Here is a 25,401-nt window from a genome sequence, read left to right as displayed (position 1 = left end):
TCGGTGGAACTAACCAACCATCACAAAGTAAACTTCCTAACATCCTTTTGTCTCCTCTTTTTTCCAGTAGGCCTATACTTGTTAACAAAATTTGAAATATTTTAACGTCAATATTTTCAGATGGGCCTGGTCGGCCACTACTCTGGTACCTCTATTTCCCAATTGGAATCATGCTCACGATAATCACTGTTACTTTTTTGGCAATAATGACGTTAACATGGGTGTCAGGATTGACTGCAAAAAGACTTGCCCCGACCAATGGGGACCTTTTAAAAACGAGGTACGTTTTTAAATCTGTGAGCCCAAAGACCCTACTTAGGGTTCTCGAATCTTGTTGATATAAAATTTTTTCATAAGTCCACTCTCATTAAGGTGTGACATACCCAAAATTTGTAAAACGCATACTTGCGTGTTTACTAGTCTCTTCTCTACGTTAATGAGGCTAGGTATTTACACAAAAAAACATACACTGTATTTGCAAATCTTACTACCAGTCTGGCCTCCTCTTGACGAGAAGCTGTGCTCAATAAATTTTACTCGAAAGTAGACATAAAAATGGTGGAACGATAAGAAATATATGATTAGATTGAGGTAAAGAAGGGAAGTCGTATGGCTGATCGAGGGCACAGTATAGATTTATAACAGTAGCAGCTGATAAGCAATAGGGTTCATCAATAGATATATTTGCAATCTCGAGACGAGAAGTTATGCTCCACAAATTTTACTGGTAAGTGGACATCCAAATGGTGGAACGATAAAAAATATATCATTGGATTAGGCAAAGAAAAGAAGTCGTAAAATCCTGGGAATGTGTGCTTAAGCTTTGTAAGATGCAAAGGTTCCTGGCAATTTTAACTTTTAATGCATTAATTTGGAACTTGTAAGACTAAGGATTCCAAGGAATCACACATAACCACTTTTGAATCTAAGTAGAGTACCACGTGACATTTGCATCATACAAATGCTCGGAAAAGCTGTAGGAATTCGAGAAAAAAAGAGAGAAACTTACAATTAAAAACATTAAGAGCCAAATAATTCACAATAAACTATAAAAGAGCTATAAAGAAACTATAAAGTCTCAGCTATTGCATAAAAAATATCACTCACATAAATCAAGAAAAGTATTAGGCCCAGGAAATTTAACAAATATTTAATAAATAAATGTTTATTAAATATTTATTGAACTATTCAGGCAGCGCAGCAGGAGGCTGGCAGCGTTGTCAACCCCTGAAGCATAGTTATTTGACCTTTGAACTATTTTGAACAAAATGGCTATCTCAAATTTTGATCAGATACATTTGGGGAAAAAATGGGCACGGGGGGCTGACAGCCCTCCAATTACTTTTGACTCTTAAAAAGGGTACTACAACTTCACATTTCCAATCGAATTAGCCCCCTCCCAAGTTTATAGGACCACCTCTTCCATGTGAAATAACTTTGATACAAAATAATAATAACACATGGAAGTCTTATGGTTCTTTTCTACAGGCAACTCTAAAGCGTTGCTCCTGATATCAGGGGCATATTCACATTGAACTATAAAAGAACTGTCTCAAATAGAGCAAGAATATTTTCACCCCGTGAATCTTTATCAAATGCAACCATCAAATTCACCGTAGTTTCATCAGCGAAAGCAACTAGGCTGTCATTGGAGCCTTACTGGAACCAGGCTTCACCAGCTCGGGTTGGGTGACACAAACGGCAACAAAAACTTGGAATACACATTTTTATTGCATAAAAAAGATCATTAATATAAATTAAGAAAAGTATTGGGCCCAGGATATTTAATAAATACTTAATAAATGTATATTTATAGTTTAATAATTAGTTGCTTTCGCTGAAGTGAAAGCAACTAGGCTGTCATTGGAGTCTTACTGGAACCAGGCTTCACCAACACGGGTGGGGTGACACAAACGGTAACAGAAATTTGGAAAACACATTTTGTTGCATAAAAAAAAAATCATTAATGTAAATAACGAAAAGTATTGGACACAAGATAGACCCTAGAGGGAGTCCATTTTCAACCTTAAAGTCATTTAGAGTATTCTTGCCAATTCAAGTCTTCTTATTCGAAAGATACGAATGGAACCAAGAGTGAGCAATCCCTCGTACTCCAATGTAACCAAGTTTTCCTAGAAGAATTTCATGTGTTATGGAGTTCAAAAGCTTCTTTACGGCCAGAAGAAAGAGTACCTGAGATTAAACCTGAATCTAGGGCCGAGTTAATCAAACAGTTCGTGGTAACGAACTGTAAGTAAGGAGCGACCCGGCTCAATAGTTACCGAAACTCTAAAAGACGGAATTTTGGTACCAATAGATGCATCAAAAGAATCAGATTCGTATGCTGATTTCATATATATAGGTTTCATCAAGTTTAGTCATACCCGTCAAAAGTTAAAAGTTAGAAAATTTGCCTGATTTTTGAAAAAAAGGAAGAAAGTCCCCCTAAAAGTCATAAAACCTTAATGAAAATCACACCATCAGATTTAGCGTATCACAGAACCCTATTGTAGAGGTTTCAAGCTCCTATCTGCAAAATTGTGGAATTTTGTATTTTTTGCCAGAAGAAAGATCACTGATGCGTGTTTATTTGTTTTCTTTTTTTTTTTTTTTACCCCAGGGGTGATCGTATCGACCCAGGGGTCCTAGAATATCGTGGGAGGGGTCATTCGAACGGAAATTAAAAGTTCTAATGTCCTTTTAAAGTGACCAAAAAAAATGGAGGGCAACTAGGCCCCCTCCCACGCTCATTTTTTCCCAAAGTCATTCGATCAAAATTTTTAGATAGCCATGTTGTTTAGCATGGTCAAAAAATATGATACTTATGTCTTTGAGGATGACTTAATCCCCCGCAGTTCCCGGGGGAGGGGCTGCAATTTATAAAGTTTGCCCAATGCTTACATATAGCATTGGTTATTGGGAAGTATACGAACGTTTTCAGGTGAGATTTTTTCTGGTAGGGGGGGGGGGGGGTTGATCGAAAGATACGTGGGAGAATCTTTCCAAGGATGAATTTTTCATGGGGGAAGGGACATTGATATGAAGGGGGCACTGGATTTCCCAGCATTGTTTAAAAAACAATCAGAAATTAAATAAAAAACAAGTTTTTCAACTGAAAGTAAAGAGCAACATCAAAACCTAAAACGAACAGAAATTATTACGTATATAATTGGGTTCGCCCCCTAGTCAATACCTCGCTCTTTACGCTAAAGTTTCTTTAGTACTTTCATAAGAGCTATTTATTCTAATTAACGGCCTTTGTGATTAAGGTGTCATTTTTAAAGAATCAGAACAAAACTCGAACTTTAGCGTAAAGAGCGAGGTATTGACTAGGGGGCGAACCCCCTAATATACATATTAAAATATACGATTATAGAAATTTGTCACGTAGGTTACGTATATTTATTACTATTAAAAACGTTCGTAAATAAAATTAAACAACTTTCGAGAAAGACGTTTAACCAAAAAAAAAGTAAAATTAATATGCACATTTCGTTTTAATTGTTCATATACGGATAGCCAAAATCAAAACCTGCATTAATTCAAAAACGTTCAGAAATTAAATAAAATAAAACAGTTTTTTTTAAATGAAAGTAAGGAGCGACATTAAAACTTAAAACGAACAGAAATGATTCCGTATATGAAAGGGGCTGTCCCATCCTCAACGCCTCGCTCTTTACGCTAAAGTTTGACTCTTTCTCACAACTCAATTCTTAAAACAATAAAGAACTTTAGCGTAAAGAGCGAGGCGTTGAGGAGGGGACAGCCCCTTTCATATACGGAATAATTTCTGTTCGTTTTGTTTTAATGTCGCTCCGTACTTTCAGTTAAAAAAACTATTTTTTTTTTATTTAATGAAACTAAGGAGCGAAGAACATGCATAGTTGAATGATCGGAAGGAAACCCAAAATGGAATTCATGAAGGAACTGTTTTGTATCAAGGAAGCTTTTGTTTCTAGAAAGCATAGCCTTTTCAAAAACCTTGCTGAACATGGAGAGGTGAGAGACTGATCTGTAATTTGAAGGATCACACCTTGAGCCAGCTTTAAATAGAACCATTACCCTTGCACTTATAGATAATTCTATGAAAATACCAAGATAAAAAGCAAGTTCAGTTAAGGGTGAGACAATTTCTGGTAAAATGAACTTTATAGCCATAGTAGAAATATCTTCTGAGCCTGGCGAGTGCCTTGTACCTTGTAGGTACCTCGTACCCTAAAAGTACCTTGTAGGGCACAGAAAATTCTACATATTTTGGACTTAAGAATTGTAATTCGAACTAAAAATTGCTGGAGAAATCGCCACTGCAGTTGTTTTCCCTACAGAAGAGAAATAAGACACTAGCTGACTTTCAGCAATATCTCTACCAGTGGATACCCACTGATTGTTGATTAATAGCCTTCAAGTAAAACTGTTGTAGGAGATTTAGGTTTAAGAACTGAATTAGTAAGCTTACAGGTCTTTCCAACATATTTTCTACATTCAGAAACATTCCTATAAAATAAAGTTAGGCTTGACTCGACGAATAATTTATTTAAACAAAAAAAAGGTAAAGAATACGACACTAGACCCTTTAAGGCCAAACCGGCAGTGCTGATCTCCGTTTCGAGGCCCTTTAGCCAGGAAGTGAAATGGGTGGATGGGGACCAGCCATTCTTTCAGGTTTCTCCAGGTAGCCATTTAGAGCTGGATCGACTCTGACTCAACTTACAGAGTCACGCCACTTACCCCCGTCCCAAACCAAATAACCGGCCGCATGAAGAATCAAACCCCGCTCTTCGGACAAAGGATTTTATTAGCCAGTGTGCAAACTTCTCGGCTAGGACGACCATTGCTTTAAATAAGTTCCTATAACTCTTATATTCATCCAGGTGACAGATTAGAGATGAACCTTTAGACTTTTCCCAAAGATAATTCCTTCTTTTCCGGCTCTTGTGTGAACCAGGAGTTATCCAAAAGTTTTAAGCCTCCAATTTCTTAAGCCAATCACACAAAGATGAGGGGTCGCAGATTATTGCAGACTATACTTAGTCATGAAACAAATCAAACGTCCCAACGTCCACTCAAACGTCCACCCAAATCAAACGTCCAATCCCAACGTCCACTAAATTTTGACATCCCGCCCTTGTTCAATTAAACATAGATTTGAAAGTTGCAGGATCTTTGTTGAGAAATGGTAGTAATGGAAATAATAGAAATAGAATAATAAGTTATAGAAATAGTAGTAATAGTAATAGAAATAGTAAGTAATAGTCGTTTTCAATGCAGTTCTACTAGACACAGGCCTAGGATGGTCTGATAAAAAAAAACAACAAAAAACGAGCAGGGTTGCCAACGTTTTGGTCCACGAACGTGCTCTCTGAGAATCCAAAGGTGTGTAATTTTCTTAGCTAAAATTTGTACTCCTTAAAATATCAAAATTAGCGGTAACCACAATATCCAAGATTCGTCTAGCTCAACAGATGCTAGGATCATAGTGACTCCCTGTGGCTCAAGAACCAAATCACTCTGAACCACCATCAGTTTATAGTGTTTTTGAAACGCTAACCCATTGGAAAGCATTCCTCGTGCAATCCTAGCGCATTCGAAACCACTATGCTTGCACTAACAATCGCCAAAAGGCCTCTCGCTGGTAGCAGTTGGATGGTCCAACTAACATTCGCCCATTTCAAAAAGGACTCTTCCTTTACACACTTCCACAAGACAAAAATTTCCTTTATTGGGCGAGTGATTCAAGCCACCTTTTGGTAAAGGGGGGAGTGGGTGGTAAAGTATTTGGACAGTTTAAAGTCAGAAAACAATTCCTTCTAGATATGGCCACTAAAAAAATTACAGAAGAATAGCGAGGTATCTGGAAAAATTATAAAGTTAATGTAATGTTTCATTTAAGTATTTTTTCCAAGTGTTCCATGTTTTTTTTTCAATGAACTATTTTCCAAATATTAAGTACTACTATTAGGTTAATGTAGTGTTTCATTTAAGTGTTTTATGATGATCGCTGATCAAAGTTTATGTTATTTGTGCTTTTTATTTATGTTCATGGCCGTATATTTGGCTTTAAAATACACTTCTCTATCTATCTATCTCAATAAAATTCTCAAAAAACTCAAATAAAATTCTCAAACTTGGAAAACCTTAATTTCCTCTGGGGAGTATTTACTGGAGGGGGGGGTATTTACCGGGGAGTATTTTCTGCGGGGTAATTTTCTACGGGGGTATTTTCCGGGGGTATTTTTCGCGAGGTAATTTCTGGGGGGTATTTTCCGAGGGGGGGGATAGTCGCCGGGGGGGGGGGACCTAGAACCTACTTGTATGGACGGGTTCTACTCTACTAGTCTACTGGACGGGATAGTCTTCTAGTCTACTTTGAAATTAATTATTTTCCTTTTGTGGCTCTCTCAAATCGATTAACGAGTACTCTTTTAAGTAGCATGGTATCAATTTAATTGCATTGCAACTCCTTGTTTCGGTGCTTATATTTTCAGTATATGCGTTTCATACATTTAGAAACCATATTTAAGATGGATTTTGGCGTATTCTTATTTAAAAAACATTTTATAAAATATAATAAAGTTAATACAAAAAATTCTGAACTTTTGCACTTGAACCAAAATTTAAAAAATATATATTTTATTGAAAATAATTAACCATAATAATTATTCTAAATACCACTATAGATCTATCTTCAAGTATAGATCTATCTTCAAGTACGAGGCATGTTTTTTAAGTAAGTACCGTTTTGCGATTCCGCCGCCACAGCGCTAAGGTCGTCGTTCTGCGCATGCGCGCTGGTTACCTACATCTCTTGTCTACGCACTGACGCCATTACAGTCTGATTCTTAATTGTATACGTTGTTTACTGAGTGTTTAAGATGCCTCCGACAATCGTGAGTCCCGCCAATTGTGAAGTACGGGCGGTTATACGATTTATTAGTGCTAAAGGCGTAAAATCGATCGATATTCATCGTAAGATCTGTGAAGTTTACGGACAAAACATTATAAGTGATGGAATAGTAAGGAAATGGGTAAGAGCATTTTAAGATGACCGCAAAAGTGGGCATGATGAAGAACGGAGTGGGCGTTCTTCGGTCTTTAATGAAGATTTGGTGCAAAAAGTGGAAGAAAAAGTGAGAGAAAAAGACGCTTTACAATTTCATCAATGTGCGATTCAATGTGGTTTCTTCAATATTCTCGTAGTGTTTTGTATCGCTTTGTGACTGAGAACTTGAATTACTGGAAATTGTATTCACGTTGGGTTCCAAAAATGTTGACGGATTTGCACAAAACCCAACGTTTAGGCAGTGCATTGACTTTCCTTGAACGGTACCACAATGAAGGTGAAGATTTTTTAGATCAAATTGTTACTGGTAACGAAACATGGGGGGCCTACGTCACACCAGAATCAAAACAACAATCCATGGAATGGCGACATTCATCATCACCCAAAAAAGTGAAATTTAAGCAAACAATTTCTGCCCGGACAATCATGTGCACAGTTCTTTAGGATAATAAAGGAGTATTACTAGTGGAGTTTCTGCCTCGTAATGAGACAATCAATGCAGAGTCTTATTTTGAGACACTGAACAATCTGCGTCGTGCAATCCAGAAGAAAAGATGTGGCAAGTTGAGTAAGGGCGACATTTTACTGCATGACAATGCCCGTCCACATGTGGCTAATCGGGCCAAAGATCTCATCAAATCTTTTAAATGGGAAGCTCTAGATCATCCTCCATACAGCCCTGATCTGGCGCCCAGCGACTACCATTTGTTCCTGCACTTGAAGAAACACCTGGGTGGTCAGCGTCTTCAAGACGATAACGAAGTCAAAACAGTTGTTATACAGTGGTTAACAAGTCAGGCGGGAGAATTCTATGAGGAGGGTATTCGAAACTGGTGCCACATTATGACAAGTGCCTCAATATTCACGGAGATTATGTAGAAAAGTAGATTAAGGTACAGGCTTTCATGTAAAAATAAAATTATTGTGATATCTTTGCACGTCTTTTTTTAATTCCAAAACGGTACTTACTTAAAAAACAACCCTCGTATGTCTAACCTAAAATGAAAATTTAACAATTTTTGAATAGCTGGCTAACCTGGAAGAAGGTATCTCTGACTCCAGGATTCAGCTTACAAATGCTACAGTGCATCAAATTTAAAACGTTTCTATTCATAATTAATTGTTTTCAGGGCTGCCAACTGGACATATTTTATGTTCAAAGGACATATTCCTATTTGCCGGGACACATAGACATAATAGGGCAAAAAAGCGACATATTTTAGAAATTTGGGACATAAAAGGGACATATTTTGCAAATTTTTGACATAAAATACAATATTTCCCTGCTGGATACATATTTTGGTAAAAAATTTCATTTTTCACCAAAGAATTGTTAAAACTACTTATCTAGCACTAGTTTTACTTAACTACTTACTTTTTACTAATATTTTACATTTTATACTGTATTTTTCGGATTTGCTTTCTCTTCACCGCAGACAACTATCTGCAAATAATCTTGAAATTCTTTACAAGTTTGTATTCTTTCATCGATAAACCATTTTATTTCTCCTTGCTTTTATGCTACAGTCAAGATAATAGGGAAACAGACACCTTTTTCGTTAACAATCGATTCCGGCTTCCAACAGGCAGGCAAATACATCTATCTATCCATCAAGTATTACGAACTGAAAATGAAAAGTTAACAAAAGAAAATATTTGGATTCTAATTTAGTGTTACCCATAAAAGCCAAGGAATCTTAATGGAAATAACACCATCAGATTCAGCGTATCAGAGAACCCTACTGTAGAGGCAAGGCCGTATCCAGGGGGGGGGGGGGGTAGGGGGGTTGTACCCCCTAACCCCTATTTTTGAGTTTTTTTTGTGTAACCCCCCTCGAAAAATTTCTTACGTAAACCCTCCTCCCCCCCAAAAAAAAAATTATGGATATGTCCCTTTATAGAGGTTCCAAGCTCCTATCTATAAAAATGTGAAATTTTGTAGTTTTTGCCAGAAGAAGGATTGCAGATTCGTGTTGATTTATTGTTGTTGCTTTTTTCAAGGGTGATCGTATTAAACCAATAGTACTAGAATATCGTGAGAGGGCCCGTTCAAACAAAAATTAAAATATCTAGTATCCTTTTTAAGTAACCAAAAAATTAGAGCACAACTAGCCCCCATCCCACGCCCTTTTTTCCTGAAAGTCGCCTGATCAAAATTTTGAGATAGCCATTTGGTTCAGTATAGTTGAAAGGTACAATTGATATGTCTGTATGTCTATGGAGATGACATAACCCCTCAGGACCACCAGAGGAAGGACCGCAAGTTATGAAATTTGTCCATTGTTTACATATAGTATTTGTTATAGGGAAGTATACCTACATTTCTAAGGGGGGGGGGGGAATATTCTGGGGATGGATTTTCTACGGGGAGAATTACCCATTGGGATGGAAGTCTCTGGGGGGTGAACTTTTTAGGGGAAGTTTTACATCGGAAGAATTTGTCAGATCTCGTATACAAAATTATTTTTATTTGCCTTACTTTCTCGTTGTTGATCCCATTGTACATATGGAGACACTTTGAGGGAAATGTCAGGGAGAAGTTTTCAGCGGAGTTGGAGTTCTCTGAGGATCTTTATGGGCGGAATTGTCCACGGGAAAAATTTTCCATTGGAGAATTATCATTAGGAAAAATTCTCCATGGGAAATTTCTGAGGGGTAAACTTTTCAATGGGGGGATATTTTCCACGCAGGGATATTCCCCAAGACCTTAAAAAGGATCAGAAATTAAATGAAAATAAGTTTTTCTTCAAATAAAAGTTAGCTAAGGAATATTTTTCAGACAGAATCGTAAGCCAAAAATTTTCTGGGAAGAATTCGCAGTAGGGATGGAATTGTCCGGGGACAATTTCACGGCAGAAGAATTTTACATGGGAGAAGCTTTATATAGAGGAATTTTCCACAGAGAGGATGGATTTCCTGGTTTTATTAAAAAAATGATCAGAAATAAATAGAAAAACAAATTTTGTTTACTGAAAGTAAGGAGCAACATTAAAACTTACACAAATGATTCTGAAATGATTGAGTGACAAAACGAACAGAAATTGTTCCGTAGCCTATATGACGGGGCTACCTCCTCCTCAATTCCCCCCTCTGTGCTAATGTTAGACCTTTTTTCTATTTTTTTCTTAAGAATGATTCTTGAAACTCAAAGGCCGTGTAATTGAAACGAAACCTTTTTTAAAAGTTCTTAAAAAAATTTAGAGTAAAGAGAGGGGTAGCTTCCCTCATATACGGAATAATTTCTGTTCGTTTTAAGTTTTAATGCTGCTCCTTACTTTAAGTAGAAAAAGACTTTTTTTTTTATTTAATGAAAGAAAGAGTGATAAGATTACAATTTTTTTTTTACTTCTGACCAAGGCACATCGCGTAGAAAGGGTTGTCGTTGAAACTAAAGCGGCTTGATCGGAAATTGAAAGTTCTACTGCCCTTCATAAGTGATTGGAGGGCGAATTGCCTACGCCCCCCACGCCCATCATTTCCCCTAAAATGTCCAATCAAAATTTTGAGATTGTCATTTTGTTCAGCATATTCAAAAGGTCCAGTAATTATGTGTTTGTGGATGACCCTCCTCTCCGAAAAGCTTTCAGGGCAAGGGCTACGAGTTTTACTAGTTACCCATAATTAACTTATAAGATTTTTATAGAAGGATTGGTCGTATAAGCTTTGGAGGGGGCTCACTCAGAAGTTCTAGTGCCATTTTTAAGAGTCAGAAGTCTTCAGAGGCAAACTAGCCCCCCCCCCCTCTCCACCCACGGTCTTTTTTCCCTATATGCATCCAACAAGAATTTTCATATAGTTATTTTGTTAAAAATGGTCCAAAAAACATATAACAATGCCTTCAGCGTTGACACAACCCTGGGACAAGGGTTGTAAGCTATGCCCGGGAGGTATATAAGGTTTTTATGAAACTGGTAGTCGTATAAACTTCAGATGGGGCTAATTTGATTGGAAATTGGAAGTTATAGTGCCATTTATAAGATTCAAAAGTGATTTGAGGGTAACCTCCCCCCCGCCCCCGCCGATCAGTTTTGAAAACCAGCATTCAATCAAAGTTTGTAGACATCTATTCTGTTCAGCATTATTGAAAGGTCCAGTAATTATGCCTTTTGGGACGTCCTCCCGCCCCTTAGCCCTCAGGGTAGGGACTGTAAGCTAAATTTTTTTTTTCATTGTTTACAAATAGTATACCCTGGGATAGAAGTTCTAGTGCCCTTTTTAAAAGTCAGAAGTGGTCGGAGGGCAACCAGCCACCCTCGTCCTCCCGATTTTCTCTTTTCCCTAGATGCATCCGACAGAAATTTTGAGATAGCCATTTTGTTAAAAAATTGTCCAAAAAACATTTAGGCCTAACAACGCCTCCAGGGTTGAAACAACCCATCAGAGTCTATGGAAAAGGGTTTTAAGTTATGCCCCGTGAGCATATAAAGTGTTTTTGCAATGGGTGGTCTATACATTTCATATGGGCTCACTTGATTTGAAATTGTAAGTTCTATTTCCTTTTTAAGATCCAACAGTGATAAGAGGACTACTAGCCCCTTTTCTTCTCCCCCCCCCCCCGACAGCCTCTTATGAGACAGCCATTTTGTTCAAAATAGTCCAAAGAACATATAATAATCCAGAGATAAATTCAGTGGATATAGGTTCCTATAATGATTAAAACCTCAAAACAACCAGAAATAATAGGCAGTGCAATAGTACTGCTGAAGTGAAGAGCAATGTGGGCACAATATATTATTATAATTATTATTTTTTACCTAGACACTTCACATAGATGGAGCTTTTGTAGAAACTTCAAAATGACTGAAAATGCAAAGTTCTAGTGCTTTTTTCGAAATTCAAAAGTGATTGAAGGGCAACCCAGCTTATCTAGCGCTCTGCACCGTCGCTTGACTCCTGGATTGTACCATATGACATGCGTAAGTATTACTCTGATTGGCAAAAAGCTACCAAAAGAAGTGAAAATGCCCTCATGCCGACCATACCTGTCAAGAGGATCTCTCGTAGGAAGATGAGCCATAATCTCCCAAAAGTAGTTTTTTACTGTTTACATGTTTTTATGACTTGTGCTTTCGCTTTAGTTCATTCTGTACGGATGTACTAAACAAACTTTTTTTGTTTTCATTATAATTTATGTTACTTGACCAAAAGAGGTTTACAAGTCGTAAAAAAAACTAGTTTCAGAGATTTCAAGATGGACACATTATGGAAATATTATAGACAAAACATGGACATAATTTGGCTGAAGATGACACATTTTTGGATACTCAAGGGACATATTCACTGACCAAAAAGTTGGCAACCCTGCTTGTATGACGTGACTCTTCCAAAACGATTGCGTAACAGTGCAGAATTACTTCCTCTGCAACTGAGAAGCTCAATTCATTCTAATTATATAACCTTTGAATATCAGTGTTCCCAACGCTTCAAAACAAAATGTATCACAAATTGCAAGAAAAATGTACCAAAGACAAATAAAATTGTACCATATCCCAATTTTTTTTCCGCGTGTTACGCTTTGCGTAACACGCGGATTGTCGGTAACATGCTGTATTATCTATTAACAATTTTGTATAAGACATTTTCATTCGCTTTCTTTCTCCATTCCTTCGGTTTTCTTTTTCATCTAACACAGCACATTACTCCTGAAAGTACTTGAAGAAATTATTCGGAGTAGCATATATTACTACAGTAACATTGGTACTGTTGTATTAGCTGGAACCCACGCAAGAAGGGAAGTTTGGTTAATGCTAATGAAATAATATGAAATATAAAAGTTTAGAAACAAATTTCGGCTATATATTTGCAAATTAGGGGGGGGGGGGGGGTAAAGCATAGCATATATTACATACGTGACCTAACCTAACCTAGACACCTTCCCCCCAAAACCCCAAAACGCAATGACAAGCCACGGTTTGCAATCTAATTTTCTATTTAAAAAAAACCCATTTGACTAGTTTCTAACGCATCTTCCCTATATAATATATCGCCTGGGTTCCAGCTAATACAACAGTACCGTAATATTTTAATACAGGCCAAAAAAAGTTGTTGTTTTTGGCCATTTACGACCGTTTATAGCACCAGGCTGATATTGGTCCTAAATGACAATTTCAATACAAATCAGGAGCTAAAATCAAATTTTAACCTTGTATTCTTACAGAATATTGCCCAAAAGCAGTTGCTGGGAACTGTTTTTCCATTTAATAGTTTGCATACAAATCCCCCTTTTCCCTTTTATGAAGATCTCGATTGAGGGGAGGATTGCTCATGTAGCCCTCCACTAATATACGCTACCACCTACAAACAATACAGGAAAAATTCTTTTTAAATTGCGACTGATTAAAGAAGGGACTTTGGGGGGCTATGATCTGGTCTAACACGTACTGGAGATTTTACAGAAACAATATTTTTCTCCAAAATGCCTTGAAAAGATCCTTCACTCACCTTATAAGGTTGAGTTGGCTATATCCCAACAAATTTTTACAATAGAGACAATATCTTTCACTATTTCTTAAATCACCTTAAACATCTAGATAACGGCATCTTTTATATTTAAAACTGGAACTGGGTTTATAAGCTTTGAGTTATCTGAGGTTCCAACTACTCTGTACTACAAAAAATATGCATCAAAAATGACCAAAAATATGACATTAAGCATCACTATCTGGATCAGAAGCCATGGCGGCACTCGTAGTTGCAGATTTTCTGTTCCCTTTTCCAGTATTTCGCCAGTTGGGATGTAACACCATGCTCATGGCGGGTTTCCAGTCCTTGGTAATGGCTCGTTTAGCACCCAGAATAGCATTAAGAGCAGTGAAGCCAAGTTTATTTCTCAATTTTGTTTTGTTTAAATTGACAGTTGAAAAGGCTCTCCCGGCACAAGCAGAAGAATGTGGAAGGATAAGCAGTTTCATAATGAATTCACGCAAGAATTGGAAACTTTTGACTTGAGGACCGTCACATCGTTCTAGTATTTTAAAACAGAAATAAACTGGGTCAGAATCTACACATTTCTTGAGGTCAGCTTAAAATGGCAGCCTTTTCCTTTCTTTGGTAATGTTTTCCACATCAGTCTCCTTTGCCAAATCTAGAAACTAGACAAGTTGTGGGACAAAGCTTAAGTTTGAGTGGTCAGGACACATAGCTGCCTTTGGGTCCAGTCTGTCTAAGTTTTTAGCCGACGAAAATATTGAACTGAAAAACATTTTCCTTATTTCGTTGCTCAGTTTTATCATGTATTCCGTCCACACTGTTTTGAAGGCAGTTGCAGCTGATAACGAAATTTTGTTGTTGACAAATATAACCTCTACACGACTGACACAGTCTACTTCTTTCATGTCTCAAAAGTACTGTGGGTTCCTGAACTGTATTGAAGGTGCTTCTGTCGTCTCCACGTTTCTTGGCTCCATAAAATGGTTAATAATCGCTTTATACAGCTCACTAACTCGACTGAACAATATGTGAATTTGGGTATCCTCCGACTGAAACAACCGATTAAGGTCAGTAAGAAATGGTAGGTTATATGTGAAGAAAGCAAAATAAGCTTTGAATGTAGGGGGTAGTAATTTTTTAGTATAGCTGTGGCTTGTTTCCTTCTTTAAAACTTTCCCTCCGAAAGAAAAGCAGTTTGAGATAACGCATAATAACGGGAAGTCGGAAAAGCCACCTAGTTGTGACATGGCACAGGATCCTGTGTTCGTCAAGCTCCATGAATTTCTGCATTTCGACAAACTCACCAGCCCTTTTAGGGGTTCAGCCAATGTAATTTTAGAGGTCTTGACATAATTCTTTGATGTCTATAGGTAGCTTATGACTTGCTGCACTGAAACACAAATGGATGGAGTGGCATGTACACCCAAGAACAAACAGGCTTGGTAAATCCAGTGAAAGGTTTGCTTGCACACCACCTTGTCCACCTATCATCAAGAATGCATTATCTGATGCAAAACCAACCAGATTCTGCTTTGGCACTCCAATCTCTTTAAACGGAATTTTTATTAACACTGTGTATAGATCTTTAGCTGTGCACTGCTGTACTTCAACCAATTGCAAAAATGAGTCTTTCGCACCTTTTTTCCAGCCACCATTCTTAGCTTCATTCACTTCATCGACCTGATGAATAACAACAAGTAGGGTTTTCGAATTACTCACATCAGTACTTTCGTCGATGATTACCGAAAAACAGTTCTTTCTCATCAGGTTGCAGATGTCCATATAAGCTACTTCTCCAATTATTTTTATTAATTATATATGTAGTTTTTGTACGACCAAACTGAACACCCTTTGCTATTTCCGAGTCAGGAAATTGCTCTCTTTAAGGTTTCTGGAAGCTCTTTCATAACATTGATTGCCGAGTTATGCCTGGCCAGAAATCCGCTTAAAATCCGTTCGGCCTGCCTGATTTTTTGACTTTTTAGAAGCCTATCATTCGTTTCTATACTATCTATTGAGAACTGTACCATGGGAGCAGTACTAAGGGTTGCACATACCTTTTTTAAATGAGTAGGATTAAATGAGTAGGAAAAGTCGGTATTACGCAGAATAAAGCGAGGCTGCCGTGTGTGCCCTTTGTCCACGTAATGTTTACCCTCAATGTCAACATTCCAATTTGGTGTAAGTTTTTTTTGTCATTCTGCTTCCTTGTGGCAGCTTTCTTAGCTCCAGAAGCTGTTCCAACGTGTGATTCTGATTCATCAGTAACTTAAGGTGTCGTCATCTTCTAAATTGTTGCTACATCTAGCAACAATATTTGAGCTATCTGACTGAATTTCTTCTTCCCTTGCTACAGCAGTGCTCGCACACCAGCTCAACTCTGAATATGCAATAACACTCCCAACAGACAGATTGCTTCTTATATTTTTGTCTTGATCTAAACTTCCACGCCAGAATACTGTTGTCTAATATTGGTCAAAATAGCTCAGGATATATAAGATTCTTCTCCACTGGTTTTAGCACTGCTTATGGCCAAGCTTTTCTTTTTCTCACTGTTTCTGGAGTCCTGCTAATTAGATAACCATTAACATTCTGGGAGCTCGTCGTTGGTCGTTGGCTACAAGAAATCTCAATAATGGGGCCGGTAGGACTGGGAGACTGATTCTCTTCGATGCATAAACTTTTATTCTGAGGTGTCTGTCTTCCAATAGGCTTGAAAAAACTGTCCCTTCTGGTGAATATTGAAAGATTCCCGACCATCACGAATACAAAGTGTCATTATAGCTCCATTGTTAACTTTTCATTTTAAGTCGGTAAGACTTGATACACAGAGAGATGTTTTTGTATGACTTTTGGAAGCCGAAAGTGTCTGTTTATGAAAAAAGGAAAATAGGTGATCGGTGACTGCTTGTCTGTCTCTTATCTTGACTATGGTGAACAAGATCAGGGCGAATAAAATTATTTATAAATGAAAAAATACAAACCTCAGTACAAAAATACTGAAATATACCATATTGTACCATAATTTTTTAAAATGCACCATATTTTGTGGGATTGTACTAAATTGTAGCAGTAGAGGTGAAATGTACCAAAATCATACAATTGTACCACGTTTGGCATCATTGCCTTTGATACGTTTGAATTGATTAGCTATCTCAGAAACTTTAATCGATGGTTACTTGGTCCTCCACGGGACCAAATCGCAGTTTTGGTCCCACAAAATGCCAGAAAACTCCAATTCCCGTGGTATATTCTTTTTAGTTGCTTTAAAATTCTTTAGAAATTTTAATTTGAATTTGAATGGGAACCCTCTGGATGATGTAAAATTGACTAGCCATAGAGAAAATAAGACAAATAAAAATAAATCTGTATTTGAATTCCGGAAAATCCCCTTCCCTGTGTAAAACTTCTTCAGAAAGATTTTCCCCCCGAAAATTTTCCTCCAATGGAAAAGTCTCCCCTTGAAAAATCTTTTCCCCCCAGTGGAAAATTCCGCTGAAAAATATCCGTATATTTCCAAATAACAAATGCTATATGTAAGCAGGAAGCCAGCGTTTACCTCCCTCTCCCGCAAAATACCCTCCGTTGAAAATATTCTCTCGAAAAATACCACCACCACCCCGCGGCTGGCTGGTCCCCAATCACTTTCTAATTATAAAAAAGGACTAGAGCTCTTAATTTCTGATGTAGTGAGCACCCTCCAAAGTTTCTACGACCATAAGGTGGAGATGGGGACCAGGAAGGGACAGTTCCCTTCCTATACGGAATAAATTCTGCTCATTTTGGTGTTTAATGAACTCTTTCCTTTCATAATAACAGCGTAGACTAGAAATATGATTTGCTTATGACGTATCGAAAACCTTCAAAAATGGGCATTGTGTTCGTCTATGCGTAAAATCATTTTATGCCCGTATACGTTGAAGTACAACTTATAGTTTGATATTAAATGAATGCGTCCGTTTTAACGCAAAAACATCGGATATAGATTATGGGTCCTCCTAAATTCAGTTATCTTTGCAACTTGATAATAATTTTTTAATAATATACATTTTAAATATTTGACAGAAATATATTTTCTATGGAATCAGATTGTGCATTCATGCCTCTTTGTCCATGTTCTCTGCCTAAAAGTAAAGTTTATCTAGGTTCATAATTGTACAATTATTCTTTGGCCTTTATTTTCAATATCTTTATTAAATAATAATTTCATTGAAAGTCCTCTTAATAATTTGATTAATTTCCCATTTAAGTAATGATTGGATGTCATATTGACATTATTGGGTTTAATAGTATTGCATCTCCCTATAGCTTGGTTTATGGTGGGCAATAAATGATGGTCGTCAGTTAGCTACTCGTTTTTGTTTTGGGTGTTTTTTTCATTCTTGTGTTTTTTGTTTTTTTTACCTTTCCCTCTCCCGGTATCCTGGGTCATAGAGCCTCGTTGAATTGACCTTTTTTGTTCACATTTGCCCTGAACTCTAAGCCTAATTGACACGAGTTGAAACTTTCAAAATGTTTGAAATTTCCACTGTTCCAATCCAAAAGAAAAATTACTTTTCATAAAGAGGGTGAAAGCAACGATTCTAAAGCGTATTGAATATTTTTAGTTCATCCTCTGAATTGTTTTTCTACGCAACATGAAAAAAAAATGAAATAAAAAAGATGATAAACATTTATTTGACAATTGAAAGTTAGTACAAACGCCTAGACCTAAACAATGAAAAACTTTTGTAGAAGAAGTAGCATAACTTGCTTGGTATTAATATAACACAATATTAATCAACAGCAACAGCAATCTTATAAGAAAATCAAAATATATTTTCTTGTGATTATTACTGCTTCTAATCAGAAATTGTACCAAACCAATCCTGCTCAACTCATCCTCAGGGCTATACTTTGGTGTTTCTCCTCCCAATAATATGGTGCACACGATTTAATATCATTCTATTCTCTCTTCTTGTGTAAGTTTTGTTTTGTTGTTTAAAGCTTTTTCCAATAGGCAATATTTAGAAGTCCTCCAAAAAAAAGTCCCCCCAGATCCCAAATCAAATTCCAGTGAAAGTGTCATAGTGAAAGATACCCATCCTGGCAGGTCAAGGACACTATCTCAAAGTTCTAATGATAGCTCCAATTTGGAGAATAGGACAATGATAAGTGTAGGGGCTAATGTAACCATAAATGATGATAATGTGTTTCAAGAGGTCCTCTCCAGAAGCTCTAAAAAAAGGAAAAAAATCTCCCCAATTAAAAGCATTTTCCCTCTCCCTGCCCAAGATCCTCCCTCCAAAAACTTAGGAATTTACCTTAAAATTACTCCCACTACCCCCTTTGAAATAAAAATGATCACTGCAATAAGAGTTGCAATTTTTAAATTGCTAAAATCAATGTTCTCTCTTAACATTAACCGTGATGGATCTCTGCTAATAGCTGTAGAAGATCAGAAATCAGCAGATACAATAATTAACCTAAAATCCCTTCTAAATACCCAATTATTGCATCTAATTGGAACCCAAAACAAACACCAACAAAAATAGTAGTTTATAATGTTCCCCCAGAGATATCTACTCAGGAGTTAAAAGAAGGCCTCTCAGATAGGGCAGGAAACACAATCCCAATTGAGGATGTTAACCAACATGGAAAACCTATCTCCGATGGCCGAAAAACCCGTAGATCCTTCTTATTGACAATTATGGATGAAATTGATGTCCCAGAAAAATTATTCCTATTTGTGCAAGTCAAACCACATATGGACTACAAGCCTAAGCCTATCTAGTGCCAGAAATGTTTCAAACTGGGACACACGACAAACAAATGCAATGAAATTCTCCAAGAGTGTAGTAATTGTAAATCTTTCCATCCTAAAGAGCTGACAACTTGCAACAACACTCAGCCTACATGCATCAATTGCAAAGGTCCACATGAATCTACAAATAAATCATTATGCCCTGCATACAAGAAAAGAGCTCTAACACTCCAAATATCAACAGAGAAGGCCATCCATACCCCTTTGCAGCAATGGAAGCAAATGCTGCCCAACAATACCAAATAAAGCCTGTAATGAAACCAACCAAAACCCCCAAGTCAAATGCCCCCAATACATCAAGCACCCCATATAAAACACCGTCTTCTAAGCCTATCAGAAGGAATCACCAAGCCAACAAGCCTCCTTTATCGGTGAGATGTGGTCAGCCTGGCCCCCCCTCCCAAGAAGAAACAAACCAGAAACACCACCAGGAATCAATCCCTTAAGTAACAAACAGGATGCACAACCAAAAATGCAATCCCCAAATGTATGCTTATTCATTCTAAACTGTAATGCAGTTCAGGCCATGAACATGCATCAACTACAGAAAACAAAAATTATTGCAGAATTGGCAAAAATATAAATCCCAGATGATATGCTCATTCAAGCAAAAAAAGATCTTGCTTTACTTTTAACATAGCTGGACATTGACACACAGCCATATGAAGAATAAATCAACAACACAACATATATAAATACTTAAATGGAATGTAAGATCAGTTAAAGAAAATAAACTAAATGAACTAATATCATTTATGGATAATATTTACATTAATATTGCTTGCCTCCAGGAAACTTATTTAACCCAAAATCAACAAATTAAGTCTCCAGGATATACTATCCTGAGAAAGGATAGATCTTCAGAGCGAAAAGGAGGTGGGGTAGCTTTATTAGTTAATAATAATATAAAATTTTGTGGCATCAATTTTCCAGATTTTGCAAATGATGTTGATGTAATTGGTATCAGTGTTTGGCTGAATAATTTAAAAACCTACATAATAAGCTTTTATAACCCTAATGGCCAAACTACACATGCCAAGGATTTCTTTAATTATATAAATAATTCTAATATGTTAAAAAATATCATTATTTGGGGTGATTTCAATGCCCACAGCCTTTTGTCGGGGAATAAACCAGCAAATAAAGCTGGTAAATTCATTGAGCATATGACTTCAAATATTAATGAATTAGCTGTTGGTACTCCTCCAAACCTGAACACCTATTCCAACCCCAACAATGGCAGATTTTCCACAATTGACCTACATATTGTTTCATTATTTTTTTTTAATAAAACTTACCATAAATACAAACGATAATCTAAGTACTGACCACTTTTTTATAGCTTGCTTTCTACATGAACCTGCTGAAAATCTCTCTCATGCTTACAAATATATCAACACTAAAGCAAATTGGTCTATGTTCCAAAATAAGCTAAATGATGAAATTACAAATTTCACCCAAAGTTCATACATTTCTAACACAACAGTTGACTAACATGCTGAAGCCTTGACATCTTTACTAATAAATACAGCTAATCATGCTATCCCCAAGACAACACCTAAGAAAATATTCCCTAAATAAATTCCTAAAGCATGGTGGACAAATGAGTGCCTAAATAAATAGAGTATAAAAAAGGCAGCTAGGACATACTTCAAAAGAAAACAATCACCTACTACATATATAAAAAAAATTACACGAAGAATTTAATCTAAAAAGAATTATAATAGATGCTAAATATTAGTACTGGAATAATTCTGCAAATAATCTCTCCAGAGTAATACATGAGACACTGATACATAAAATAATAAGCCATATCTGTGGGAAAAAGACTTCCTCCAACCCACTACTGTATGAGCTTATACATAATAATACCCATTATGACAATGATAATGGAAAAGCTAACCTATTTGCAACACTTTTTGTTAATAAGCTAACATCAAATAATCAAAGAGAACTGTCCAAAAATCCTATGAATCCAAGTTACGAACCACGCCCAGGATCCGAGTACATAACCAATCCATTTTCAATCCAGGAATTGAATAATGCAATACATCATATTAGGACCAAAACTAACAGCAGCTATGAAAATATACAACCTACATTGATAAAGAATCTCGCACCTTCATACAAACAAGAACTGCTAAATTGTTATAATCACGCTTGGGCATCTTCTAGGTTCCCCAATATATGGAAATGTTCGTCCCTCCTACCAATCCTAAAGAAAAATAAACCAAAAGATAACCCTGAATATAGGCCCATAATGATATAGGCTCTTATAGGCCCATAATGATTACACCTGTGATGGGGAAAATAATGGAGAAAATGATCTATCACAGACTCCTCTGGTTTGTTGAAAAAAATAATATGATCCCACACACTCAAACTGGATTCAGGAAACACCACTCCTCAACAGATACTTTCATTTTGCTAACAAATGCAATAAATGAATCTTTCTCAAAAAATAATGTCCTAGTGACAGCATTCCTATATTTTGAAGGGGCATATGACAATTTGAACCAACAAATCCTTTTTAAATAAGCTTGCAAACCTTGGAGTACCCCCTAAGCTAGTATCTTTTATTAAATCGTTCATAGAAGTGGGAAGTTTCGTCGTTTGTGTTGGTTCAGCCTCTTCACTCCAAAAGACAATAACCAAAGGCCTGCTTCAGGGAGCAGTCCTCAGTTGCCTCCTATTTGCCCTATATCTCTGGAACATGAACCTACCCCACACGAATCTACAATATGCTGATGATCTGGTGCTATGGTCATCTAGCAACACCTTTCAGATAGCACAGTCAAATCTGCAAAAGTCACTTTTCCAGTTTGAAAAATTCTCTCAACATTCCGATTTACCCATTGCACCCACCAAGTCAAAAATAATCCAATTTCAGCGGAAGCGAAACCATGTTAATGCAAAACTAACTCTAAATAAAACAACTATTCCAGAAGATAATCATATTAATTACCTAGGTCTCATGCTTGACCAAAAACTTAATTTCCACCTCCACATTTCAAACACAATAAAAAAAAATGCTATAGAAAAGCAAATATACTAAAAAGACTTTTTTCCACACCCCAGGATTGTAAAGGGAAAACCTTACTCCAGTTTTATAAATCACATATAAGACCCCATATTGACTATGGGCTCATTATCTATGGTGCATGTGCAAAGACCCAGATGCAAAAAATTGAAACAACACAAAATGATACAATACGTCTGATATTTGGTATTAGGAAACCCACAAGCTCCAAGTTTCTGCTTATAGAGAGTGGCTTAACAACAATAAGGGAGAGACTTAGCTTTCTTTTGACAAAACATCTTTCAAAAATTTAATAAAGTAGATCACACACACTACATAATTGGTTAAGAAGTCCAGCCATGTATAGAGGTATTGCAGATGAGTATGCCAATATTCAAAAGAAATTCCCTGTACCAGCAAAGTCTATTGCACCTTCTTTCCCCCAATCCCCTCCATGGAATTGGTCATTTCCAATAACAAATACTGAATTTTCAAAATCGAATAAAGATTTAACCCCCATTGCTTTTGTTCAGAAAAAATTTGCAGAACTTAAAACAGTTACCTATAAAAATCCCTTCCAAATATTTGTTGATGGGTCAAAAATGAATGAGAAGGTTGCAAGTGTTGTTTACCTTCCTAACCTGAAAATTGTAATGGGCAAGAGATTATTTAATAATTTATCTATGATGTCTGCTGAGTTAAATGCCATAATCATGGCATTAGAACATCTTAAGCAAAACCAACCTTTGATTGCAAATTCGAATAATATTATCATCTATTCCGACTCTTTATCAAGCCTTGAGTTGCTGGCCTCAGCTCCTCAATATAAGTTGGACATTGACACTTATCATTGTCTCAGTATTATTGATAATCTTGCTTCAAGTGGCATAAAAACTTATTTTTAGTACATTCCTAGCCACTCTGGCATAAGTGGTAATCATCAGGTTGATGAAATAGCAAAAAATGCTATAAATATTGACCAGCCAAGTGGGAGACCAATCCCAATTAGAAATATTTACCGATGGAGGCTATCAGATATTAATTTTAATAAGATTAATCCTATCCTTTCCCCCTTTCCCAATAAGTATCCTTCTAAAATTTATCATAGAATTCGTTCTGGAACAAATGGACTAAATTTCCTTGCATTCTCGTATAAGCTCTCTAATTCAAGTGGTTCAATTCCCCTGTCCCCTCTTTGCAGGCATTGTAATATGAATAATGAAACAATTGACTATTGCCTATTTGAATGTAATATGCTGACGTCTGCACAACATACCTTGCTTTGTAAACTGTTAAAATACTTCAAAAAACACAAAATCTCACTATCTGCCAAGAGCCTAGCCAACTATACCTGCAGACAGAGCACAGAAATAGATATATATCGTCTTATATTCGAACTCCTTGAGTCAAAAGATCTACTGAAAGATATCTGAGAATATCTAAAAAATAAGAGACAGCCAAGACAGTAGCTCAGTAGCCCACAGCGTGAAGCAAAAAGAAGAGGGTTAAATAGTACCAACTGAATAGCCCGCCTGCAGTGAATTAGAAAAAGAAGACATACTATATAGTTAATTTGCCGTTTGTTGGTTCCACGAGCTGTTTCATTCTATTTTTTTTAGCACTTCTAGGTGTAGATGTTTGTTTATTATGTATGTTTTCTCTTATCAATCAGTTTTATCTTTCTTCGTTCCTTTTTTGATTCGTTGCTAAAGAATTGTGGAAATAAACTTGAAATATTAGATGAGTAATTATATCGTAAATTTTATCTTACTTATTAAAAGCCATTTCCCTTTGTTTTTGGTTCTTTTTATATATTTTTAACTGCTATAGGTAGAAAGGCATCAGCTAGGAAAGCAAAACGTCTAGATGGATCATTTCCATTTTTAATTCCAAATAAAAAGTGAGAAAGGTTAATTAAAACTGATCGGCTTAGAATATCTATTCAGTTTCTATACCAGATAATTTTTAATTTCTCTCTAGGCCTTTATCCCCCCAGAGAGAGCCCTAGTAAGATTGTCGCCCTTGACGTAGCTTAGCCGCGTTTTCAGGCCCAGTGGGTTCGAACACGGGCTGTTCTCGTCTAGTGCATCAAGAGTTGTGCATCAGTGCATCTAGTGCATCAAACACAGGGGTGAAACTTCAAACCTGTTGAAACTAGATGAAACAAGACAAAAAACTAGAAACTTAAAACTAGACGAGAACAACCCATTTTCGAACCTGCTGAGCCTGAAAACGCGGCTCTTACTTCTTTTTTCATGATATTTCCTTTTTTAGATTAATGAATGTGGTTCGGATCTCCATTGTTATGGGCCTTACATGGATTGCTGATTTCATTTCATTCCTGGATGGTAGTCCTTCGCTAATGTGGGTCGTCGTCGATATTCTCAACATTCTTATTTCAATCTATTTCTTTTATTTCTATGTCTGTAAAAAGAGAGTAAGTATAAAGTGATTATAACAAAATAAAATGTAAATGATATTTAAAGCTTAAGCTCTTTTATAAGAGGCCTATAAAAATTATATTAGTGAGATTAATTCAGTGAAAATACCTTAGCCTTAAAGTATCTAGAAAGCTTATCAAATACCGTATATATTTGAAAATGCATTTAATGTATCAAAAATATTATATAAATATGTATTAGCCGAAGGAAAAATGTTGGGTTGTTGCTAATATAAAACATTGAATGTGCGACAAGAAAAAAAATATTTATCACCTTTAGCTGTATATAGAGTACTTTTCCATCTACATTAGACTTCTTACTGAATTTGTCTTGGTCCTCCCAAGAGCTGAAAAAAATTCAAAACTAAAAACCTTTTTATGACGAATAACCACAAAAAGGTGGATGAGTATTCAGAGAATCTGGATCTTAATCATTTGTATTGAAGAAGGCTTAACAGAAGAAAATTTGATTGAGAAATAGTTTTTACTAGGGATTTATCTATCCCAAGTTTACACATGATATTACATTGAGACTTCTCCCTATGTATGTATAGTATTTGTGTTGATAGAACCGGAATTGTAGACACATTCAATATAGGATATTGATGTGCTCTTATGTAATCAACAATGAAGCCTCCTACTTACAATCC

General features: G+C 36.4%; 1 protein-coding gene across 1 annotated transcript in view; it reads left to right on the top strand.

The window, feature by feature from the left end:
* LOC148949080 (G protein-coupled receptor Mth2-like) overlaps nucleotides 1-25,401 on the top strand; it is a 70,276-nt gene that overhangs the window by 18,686 nt on the left and 26,189 nt on the right. Inside the window, exons 5-6 of the mRNA XM_089092816.1 lie at nucleotides 121-280; nucleotides 24,586-24,748. Coding sequence (XP_088948942.1) covers nucleotides 121-280; nucleotides 24,586-24,748 — 323 coding nt within the window. The remainder of the gene's footprint in view (nucleotides 1-120; nucleotides 281-24,585; nucleotides 24,749-25,401) is intronic.

The sequence above is a fragment of the Artemia sp. Qi Xiang Cuo genome, chromosome 8, assembly GCF_049724085.1.
Source record: "Artemia sp. Qi Xiang Cuo chromosome 8, ASM4972408v1, whole genome shotgun sequence".
NCBI classification, from domain to species: Eukaryota; Metazoa; Arthropoda; class Branchiopoda; order Anostraca; family Artemiidae; genus Artemia; species Artemia sp. Qi Xiang Cuo.
Note: the sequence above shows the minus strand (reverse complement) of the source record. Positions and strands in the feature narration are given on the sequence as shown.